This window comes from Sinohyriopsis cumingii, chromosome 15 (genome assembly GCF_028554795.1).
Source record: "Sinohyriopsis cumingii isolate HCF-2022 chromosome 15, ASM2855479v2, whole genome shotgun sequence".
Taxonomy (NCBI): domain Eukaryota; kingdom Metazoa; phylum Mollusca; class Bivalvia; order Unionida; family Unionidae; genus Sinohyriopsis; species Sinohyriopsis cumingii.
The window spans coordinates 29,557,082-29,567,733 of record NC_142975.1 but is presented as its reverse complement, the minus strand read 5'-3'; the positions used below and the strand labels follow the sequence as shown (position 1 = coordinate 29,567,733).

The 10,652-nt window shown below is 34.2% G+C and overlaps 1 protein-coding gene across 1 annotated transcript in view; it reads right to left on the bottom strand.

The window, feature by feature from the left end:
* Positions 1-6,442: 6,442 nt before the first annotated feature.
* The window catches only part of LOC149781475 (transmembrane protein 47-like), a 58,702-nt gene continuing 54,492 nt past the window's right edge, over positions 6,443-10,652 (bottom strand). Inside the window, exons 3-4 of the mRNA XM_089935566.1 lie at positions 9,677-9,826; positions 6,443-7,858 (exon numbers count right to left, since the gene is read on the bottom strand). Of these exons, the coding sequence (XP_089791692.1) occupies positions 7,620-7,858; positions 9,677-9,826 (389 nt within the window). The 3' untranslated portion in view covers positions 6,443-7,619. The remainder of the gene's footprint in view (positions 7,859-9,676; positions 9,827-10,652) is intronic.

Genomic DNA, 10,652 nt, shown 5'->3' with positions numbered 1-10,652 from the left:
AACAAAGATAAATTCTAAGTGAAAGTTAAATAGCTTATTTCTTTCATGATAACTTATCCTTTTCACATAGATGCATGCATCTCGACTCAGAAATGCTAATCCAGTGTTACAGAATATCTATCTATATGATAAGCTGAGCTAAATTTCATTGGATTCGCTGTAGAATTCCAACGACCATTAGCCTTGAAAGACTGTATCATATCCATATGAGAAAATCTCGTGCGTAAGAAATAAGAGTACATTAAAATTTGTTCTTGATCTATCAATTTTATAGGAATTTTGAAACTGTAAAAAAAAAAATTCAATGAATCCAACATGAAGAGTTTACAGATAACATTATCAATGTTTTCGGGTGTTAATTTCATATCAATAACTCGAGTTTTTTTAAAATTCTTTTTTTTAAAGACAAAGACCACCTCTTGTACACTGGATAAGCCATAGTCGCTAAAGTTTGATACGGTTTTTAGCGATTACGATTGAAGATTGATAAAGCCTATCTCATCAAATAAAATATTAACTTATGATATGCTCAGGCGGGTGTCGTGCGTCGTGTACCCATCACAAATTATTATCTCAAAAACAATGGACGAATTTGGATCAAATTTGGCACACAACATCCTGGCAAAAATGGTTTTCAAATTTTTACAAACGATGCCGATCCGTAATCACATATGTCCACTGTTTTAAAAAGTGTAAAAACCCTTCAAACGACTTCCTCTAAAAGATGCATGCTGAAACTAATTTGATAACAAGCATCCTGGTAGGAAGACCTTGCAATTTTTACAAATGATACTGATCCAACGTCATATGTGGCAGCTGATTCTAAACCAGGAAAAGTTTCTGTTACTGAAATAGAAAAACCTTTAAACTGCTTCTAACCCACTGAATACTATTTGACCAAAATTGATTGAAATCATCTGGCACAGAAGTCCTTTCAACCCTATACAAAAGACACCGATCCGTCTTCAAATACGTCCGGTACAAAAATCCTTTCAAACCTGTACAAATGACACCAATCCGTCTTCAAATACGTCTGGTACAAAAGTCCTTGCAAACCTGTACAAATGACACCAATCCGTCTTCAAATACGTCTGGTACAAAAGTCCTTGCAAACCTGTACAAATGACACCAATCCGTCTTCAAATACGTCTGGAACAAAAGCCCTTGCAAACCTGTACAAATGACACCAATCCGTCTTCAAATACGTCTGGTACAAAAGTCCTTGCAAACCTGTACAAATGACACCAATCCGTCTTCAAATACGTCTGGTACAAAAGTCCTTGCAAACCTGTACAAATGACACCAATCCGTCTTCAAATACGTCTGGTACAAAAGTCCTTGCAAACCTGTACAAATGACACCAATCCGTCTTCAAATACGTCTGGAACAAAAGTCCTTGCAAACCTGTACAAATGACACCAATCCGTCTTCAAATACGTCTGGAACAAAAGTCCTTGCAAACCTGTACAAATGACACCAATCCGTCTTCAAATACGTCTGGAACAAAAGTCCTTGCAAACCTGTACAAATGACACCAATCCGTCTTCAAATACGTCTGGAACAAAAGTCCTTGCAAACCTGTACAAATGACACCAATCCGTCTTCAAATACGTCTGGTACAAAAGCCCTTGCAAACCTGTACAAATGACACCAATCCGTCTTCAAATACGCCTGGAACAAAAGTCCTTGCAAACCTGTAGAAATGACACCAATCCGTCTTCAAATACGTCTGGTACAAAAGCCCTTGCAAACCTGTACAAATGACACCGATCCGTCTTCAAATACGTCAACCATTGCAAGAGACAGAAAAAAAAATTAAACGACTATTCAAAACCAGCTAAAAAGAGATTAACCCAGTTTTACAGAAGGCATTCTGGCATAGCGGGTTTTTAAGATTTTACAATTGGCAGTCATCTGCCATTAAAGGTTCTACCACGAATATAAAAAGCAAGAAAAATGAACTCTTTAAAGAAAGTCCCCGAACAGAATCTGATCATATTTAACAGAAAGAATTATGGCAGAAGACATTTTAAAGTTGTGCGACTGTTGCCAATCAGCTGTCAAATTTATCAACCGCTAATTTAATTTGAAAGACCTTAAAACGACTTCCCCAAAAATTAGTAAAAATAACATGACCAAAGTCACCAGACAGACGTCATTCTGGAAGGAAGACCTTTCAAATTATACAATTGTTGAAGCTCTGTTGTCAAATACAGACCCTGTTCTTAAATACAGGCACTATTGTCAAATACAGACACTGTTAAAAATACTACAATAAAAATACTTAAATTACGTCTCCTCGAAATCCACACATCTGAATTTGTCTACATTTGAGAGACACTATTCGCCAGTTTAAATATATACAGAGTAGTATTAATTGTGATGTTGTTGTGTTTTACATTCATGCCAACATCAATTACTAAGAAACTTAAACGTCTTAATAAATTACTGATTACTAGGTTTGTAAAAGAATCGGTTTAATTCGGTTTGAGAAAGGATTTACTACCGTTTAAGACATGGTTTACCACGATTTCCAGATACCATATTACTTTAGCTATCTTTTATAGTTTAAAGCAAAAATGTTTTGAAACTTGTAAATTATAAAGTTCAATTATCCTTCCTGGTTCAAACATGCAGGACACAACCTTATAAACAGATACAATTGTACAATTTTCATGTCACTATTTGCAGTACAGATCGTATATGGCATTGCCATAGGAGGATTATTTGTGGCAATGAACACAACAGAAAAAAGCAACCACTCGCACATAGTCCTGCAAGACACCAACAAATGCAAAATACAAATTAAGTCAGAATGAAAATATGAAATTATACATGTTTTATATCTATAATGTTTAAATATGAAGCATACTATCCAATAGTGTGAACTCTGGATAACTGCGCATCTTTTGATCAAATTATCACAAATGTATGTATAAAAATAATTTTATTTAAGTATGGTTTCAAGCTTCATTTTTGATACAATCAAATGTTTCTCCTTCTCAACTGAGTAAAATTCACATTTTTGTCCATGGCAATTATTTTCTTTCCTTTATATTGCAGCATTTTTTTCAGCCAGCTTTAATTGGCTTTATAATTTGTTGAAATGGGTTTCAAAATATTTCAAACGCATATTGTATCATAAAAATGAGAGTTGATGGCAAACAAATAATAGCGACAGGAAATATGTTTTATGTCGGTAGGCAATATTCTGTATCAACATTTTAATAATAAATTAAAAATTCAGAGTATTTACCCTCATTTTATTTAAATTGTCTTTTAATCTAACTTTCGTTTGAGAACTTTCAATTACCTAAAATAATTATCGTTTGTCAACAAAATCAACAAAGTGGTCTAACCTATGACTATTTCGTTACTGTTAAAGAACTAAAAAACATTCTGCTGAAGGTATGATACATATTTTTGGCTTCTAAAATAATTTTACTTTGATTAGATATTCAGTGTTAGTTATCATAGAAAACAACAAAATAAAGTTAGGGTGTCTAGAAGACAACAGAATAAAGTTAGGGTGACTTGAAGGCGACACAATAAAGTTAGGGTGACTAGAAGACGAAAAAATAAAGTTAGGGTGACTTGAAGACGACAAAATAAAGTTAGGGTGTCTAGAAGACGACAAAATAAAGTTAGGGTGACTTGAAGACGAACAAAATAAAGTTAGGGTGACTAGAAGACGACAAAAGAGTACCGATATACATAATATCAGAAGCAACACAATTATAATATAAGTGAAATGTAAAAAAAAAAAACTGGACGAAAGAAGCATGCCAATGTTTGTTGGTGTGTGGGGTTTGGTACAAATTGCATAATTGGGATGGGTGTATGTGTGCATAGTGGATAAATTAGGTTGGGAGTATCTGTACATGATGCATAATCCATTTCATGTAAGTTTAATAATCCGTCTGCTGAAAATATATTGATCAAAGCTTAATGTTTGAACTATTGTTATTATGTTTAAATTGATTCTTCACGCATAAATTTGTATTCGCTGTACTTATTTTCTTCCTTCTTCAAAGGGAGCTTACTGTTCAGTCTAGTTCTGCGGTATGCAATGTGCCGACTATAAAATCATTTTTAGGTCCTTCACCCGTTCCATTTCATGTGCTATTTTACTTCCCTTGTCTCTTTACTTTACTGTTGGTTTTTACGTGTTTTCCTCAACATAGTACAATTTTCGAGTGTCTTAAAACAGGAAGCCTGATTTTATTTGCTTATTGTTCAGCTACATTCTGAAGTTGAAGGAATAGCAGTCAAGTTAGCACAAAATAGCCCTAGCAACCACACGCGTCAGTTGACTAATTCAATATCATTTTCATCTCAAATTCACTTTGGCCAAATGATACATGTTCTATGTAAGATTATCCCTAAAAATGCTTTAACAATATTTCCTTTGTACAACAGAACCATGAGCATGTATTTATACTGTACTTACATCCAATTTATCTTGATACGCTATGTATGTATGTATGTATGTATGTATGTATGACAGCTCAAACTGTATTAAACCGGTGTTAACCGAGCCTCAGTTATCCAGTTTAAAAGGGGTGAAGATTTGCTAAAATATAAACGTAAACAAATTTTCTAAGGAAGACACCGGTAGAGAAGGAGTACAAATTGCAACCTACACAATCTAGAAAAATCACAAAACATTAAATTTGGTTTTAATATGGAACGTACGGATTGAGAACACCGCGGAATGGAGAAAATACATATATTTCATTTTGACTCGAAAACTTGCGTCCCACCGGCGAACCAACATTTAAGTTCTCTTGTAATAATGTTTACAAATGCTTGGATGCTTCTTTTCTTTACTGCAAGGTGACGTTGCTTTTTGAAGCAAATTATTTGTAAAAACGTTACAAACATTTCTCACAGTGAATAAATGATGAAAATTATGTTCTCTGAATATATAACAATCACCTACTCTGAATAAAATAAGAAAATGTTCCGTTATTTAGGGTGGGTTGGGGGCAGTAGGCGAGCGTTGGTGATTATATTAAAAACGGACAAGAGTACAAGACATTTTGCACTGAGCCAGTTTTCCTGCTGCAACACTCGTATTCTTTTTGACCTTACACTATACAGGCTGTACAGAGCAGGAACCGTTTGCAAATGTATGCACCAAGTGATAGCCCTGTATTTCTAATTTGGACGTAAATACAATATATGATGAAAAATCCGTTAGCGTAATAATTAAACGTCCTTTAAACTACAACCTTATTAAGAAAGGGACACACGAGATTATATCAGTCTGATACATTTAGAAACTTTCTGAGAGCCATTGGACTGTTTCTTTTTGCAACAGTTTATAATGACATGGAATGACAAAACTTGAATATTAGATGTCTTTATACTGTAAAAATTACATCTTAATTATCTTAAAGATCAGTTTCATAAAGGTCTTTAATAGAGGAATATAATGGTTATCCACTGTCCTAATGACCAGTCACATAACGGACTCAATATACTGATTATCAAGGAAGGCGTGACGTGAAGATCACTCCCATAATCGACTCTTTAATAGAGGAATATGTTGATTTACAAGAAAGGAGTTTCCTCCAGACCAGTCCCATAATGGACTCTTTAATACAGGAATACGGTGATTGTCAAGGACGGAGAGTCCTAAAGAATCATTGCAACAGTAATATTTCAATTACTTGCATTCATTGGAACATTATAGTAAAGCACAATTAGCACGAACAAGGAAAAAACGATTGTAGGGTTGGAACACAATAATGAATTATACCTGATGGAACGCAGTTTATGATCTATAAGGCTAACATGGGTATCATACCAGAGTCCAAGTCTCATTAAATTCTCCAATAATTTAGAGTGGAGGGTTATTAGATTGTTGACAAATGGGCATTGTTGGACGAAACCCTGATGGAATGGGGTAAGTGGAACCTGAATGAGTACGAAATTCTGATGGAATCGGGTAAATGGAACCTGGATAAATATGTTAAGAATGCTACAGTTCAGGACATGAAACGTGACTTAGACATAAACATGCATATATATATATATATACTTCTTCACACTAAGCCGACACTTCGACACTTTCCCTGCACATTTATAAATACGACTAAGGAAATAATTAAAATAAAGCAAAATTATCGAAATAAATACGTTGACAAAGTCACATTATACTTAATCAAAAATATTGAATCTAGGCATTGGATTTGCTTCTGTGTGATTTGATATTATCAGTCTGAGATGACAGCATCAAGCAAACAGTATATTACATATTTCGATTTTTATTAAAGGGCTATGCATTCCAAATCTTACTCGAATGAAATGTATTGCTCTTCTTACATCATGATTAATTGATCTGAACAATTTGCAAAGAATATATATATATATATATATATATATATATATATATATATATATATATATATATATATATATATATATATATATATATATATATATAGTCAATAATGTTTTGAATTAATACGAATTTCGACTATGTACTGATATTTCAATTAAACAAAGAGCATACATATATAATACATGGCGTAAAATGGAATCGATATAACATGGAGCCATATACATTAAAAAGGAATCGATATATCTTAAAATAGAATCGATATACCATAAATTGGAATCGATATACCGTAAAATGGAATCGATATACCGTGGAATCGATATACCTTAGGATGCAGTCCATATGCCTTGAAATGTAGTCAGGACATTTCTCGGTTCTGGAGATTTTCTTTCTCAATGATAATGGCTATTGAACGTCTGTTACTGATGTTCCCGGTGATAGCATACAATGAATTTGAGATGCTATGTTTAACATAACCCTGTATAGTGCATGATGAATGAAAATAGCTGTGTTAAATGGGTCTATTAAGAGTAAGTGGAATGCTTGAGCGAATGAAACATAATTATTGTGAATTTTTGAGCATTTGGAGAGTGTTAACAACAATACCAAAATATCTTCAAAAGAGAATACTTAGATAAAATAAAATTCATAACAAAATGGGGCAAAACTGTGTTAATTATGCATTTAGACCCACCAGAGACAAAACATTGCAAGATGATCCAATCTTGTTTGCTCAACGAATGCATGCACTTGGTCTTTGTTCTCTTTAGGGTTGTTTTTGATGATTATGTTCGGTTCCTGACACAGGGGAAAAGGTGGAATTATAATTTGAAACATTTCAGATACCTTAATTGTGCGTCTCAAGTTTCCATCCAAAACACAAAAAGGACGGACACAAATCTCCAAAACCATCTGATTAATTGATGATTTATAAACGTTATCTCATTCCCAGATGTGATGTTGATTTTATACTAACTTCCGCATCCGAGTAAAAGATGGCGAGGAATATGGAATTTTGAATTTAGCATATGATTTGATCACATTGTCATCATAATGTTCCAACGTGCACACATCTAACTATTGTCACCACCACTGACAAAGTCACGTGAAAATTTCATATACGCTAATTCTGGGAACTAGTTTCATCTATTTGTGCCAACAAATGCGCCATAATAACAATTTTGAAAATGTAATGCAGACAAAAATATCCCTGCTGTTCTTGCTTTCTTCCATCGATAAACCATTCCTAATATCTACTTAATAAATATATACGTCATACTTGTTGGAGTTCCGTCCTTTCATTACCGCTTGATTTCCAGCAATACCTGCAACACTTGGCATTCGAAGACTCTCTGACAAGATCGTCAAGACTCATACAGAAAGATGCCAAGAAGAAAAATACTGTGCCACCCCATCCTAAACCATAACCAGTTCCGTAAGTGTGGTTCATTATGGTCGGATCCACTTCAATGGCGATTGGATAGATAATTAAGGCAATACAGGAACATAAGGCTGAAAAGAGAATCACACCTATAAAATCTTTTTCACAAGAGGAAGTCACAACGAAGGAACAGAAAACACGATATTATCTGAGCATTCTTTTCACTAGAACTACTGCATTTTAAACACTGGTTAGGTAAGTCTTACCTCCGAATACAAACTATTCAACATACAAGTCATTTATGATTGATATTGAACCAAAAGTGACTGTTCATCAGACAACTCCTTTATGACTGGTATAATATAAAAATGACTTTTCAACGGTCATGTCCTTTATGATTGGTATAGAATCAAAGTGACTTTTGAACAGTCACGTCCCTTATGACTGGTATAGAATCAAAAGTGACTTTTGAACAGTCATGTCCTGTTTGATTGGTATAGAATCAAAGTGACTTTTCAAAAGTCGAGTACTATATGTATGATTTCCATTTTCCCCCACTTTCTTCAATTGCCTTAAAGTGCAAGTGCAAACATAGCTTGTCACTGACGCTTTCTCCATTGAATCACATATTTATTTAGATATCAGTCCATATATTGGCACAAGTAAAAAAGATAATATTTTTGGTCAGACTTGAGAAAGACTTAACATCGTCCAATCGGATTGCTTAATTTCTGAATCAAATTAAACTTCGTATTCTGTTGGTAAAATCAAGTCATGGATTTAATTCTTTTGGAATCTTATATTAGAGTAGAAGTCCTAAACTTGCTGTACAATTGATACCATGGCTATCAATGAGAACACGATCATTAATTTAGCCAACTTTTCGGCCCTCGGCCCTGGTAGTTTAAGCACGTGATTTCACTTGTACCAATACATGGACTGATATCTAAACAAATACGTGGTTCAATAGAGAAAGCGTTAGTGACAAACTATTTTTAACAGATTGTGTGATCGTTTCTGTTAAAATATCTACAGTGTTTCCTATAGCAATTTAGAGTTAGCAGTTTTCATCCTTTTTATTGTCGACAATGTTGTTGTTGCTATTGTCATAGATTTAGCTGTTCTTGATGGTGGTGTTGATGCATTTTCCCCGTTGCTATTGGCAGCCCTGTGTGGGTTTTGCCTTTTAATCACTACCCTACTACACACTTGAAGACTACAACAGTCAACATATTAAAACTGAAATATGTTTTAGGAAAAGTCATCAACCTTCTTGAGACATAAGACCTGTGATATTTAATTACTTTGATATATCACATAATCTAATGTTAAACTTTTTTGCAGATTCCAATTACATCGTAGAATTGCCTTTATTGACTAGATCAATATGTATTCCATTCAATAAAAATGGCTGGTTGTCGTGGAAACCTGTTGAATATCTGTTATGCACAAACCTATTGCGTGTCGGACTGACTTTGTCGTCGATTAAAATTGATTCAGTTTGAGAGAGATGCTATTGCTTCACCTCTCAAGCAATAAGATGCATCACACGAGGTAATATTTATTCAACAACGAAGGCCCTTTGTGTTTAATAGAGCCAGTCTTTCCCTGCCATAGAGATTTTACTGCATTAAATCATTTGATGTATCCAAAAGAAAAAAAGCAGAGCGATCGCTCTAGACTTGATATAAAAATCTTGAGTTGAAAGGATATCTTTTCACAGACGGTCATATATGATTTATAGGCTTCGTGTTGGTCACTTTTTCAAATATCATTTGGAATGAAAATTTACCATGCATATTTTTATCAACGTATGGATCAATGTCCGGAATATTTGTTTTAACACGATGGGCAGGGATTGACACTATGATTTGAATCAAAAGGTTGCTATCTTCTAGAAATAAAGCCAACATGCAGATCTGAATTTAGCCAACATTTTAGCTGCTTACCGGATACAAGGAATATTTCCCCTGCAGAATGGAAGTAGTATATTTTCTTCGGAAGAGGAGACGTACACACCCCACAAAAGGCAAGCACAGCGGCAGTGGTACCAAATGTCAATGCAAAAACCATCATTCCAATGACAGAGTTCTGCCAGTCTGAAAGAATCAGAAAGATGTACGATGGATTGTTCAAAATCCTGTGAGCACTACGTACACATATAAATAACAGCAAAATAAATAACTGAAACTTTATTTTTTTAAATGCCTTTTCTGAACTAATGTTTGAAGTTGTATTGGGAAAGAAAAACAACTATAGCCGGATTATGAAGCAGTATGACTGACGTCTTGCAACAAAACTGTTAATCGGTATAAGTATATAACAGTGAAACACCTCAGAACTGAAAACCATTGGAACCCCAAAAAATTTCGGTTTTCGCTTAACTGAGGTTCTCACAGATTTGATAAAAGAAGTCTTTTATGTAAACACTTATGTGACGAGAGAGAGAGAGAGAGAGAGAGTGCATGAGAGAGAGAGAGAGAGAATGTGTGTGTGTGTGTGTGACAGAAAGAATATAATTCTGAATGAATATCCTTGTATGTGGTTGTAAGAGTTTACAAAATTAAGAAAGCTGCCATTTCTTGTAATGACGAGTATTTAATGAAAATTTAATGGCACAACAAACGCTCCCACCGAAAATCCACCCTGTCACACGAGTAAATACAATTATTGAATATAGAAAGACATTCCTCGCCACAAAAAAACATTTGAGGAATGAAATAATTTTATAACCTTACGAATAATTCGTTAGAATTATGAATCATACTTCAGATCGTTCGAATACTCTGTATAATTTATAACGTTGACAGTTCACGCGCCAATTTAGTGAATCTGACTTTAAACTACTGCTTTGTCTGACTCCGCGTCAAAACGAGGTCGCATGAATGTGTACCAGAGCCCTGATATTAAAAAGCACAAATTTAT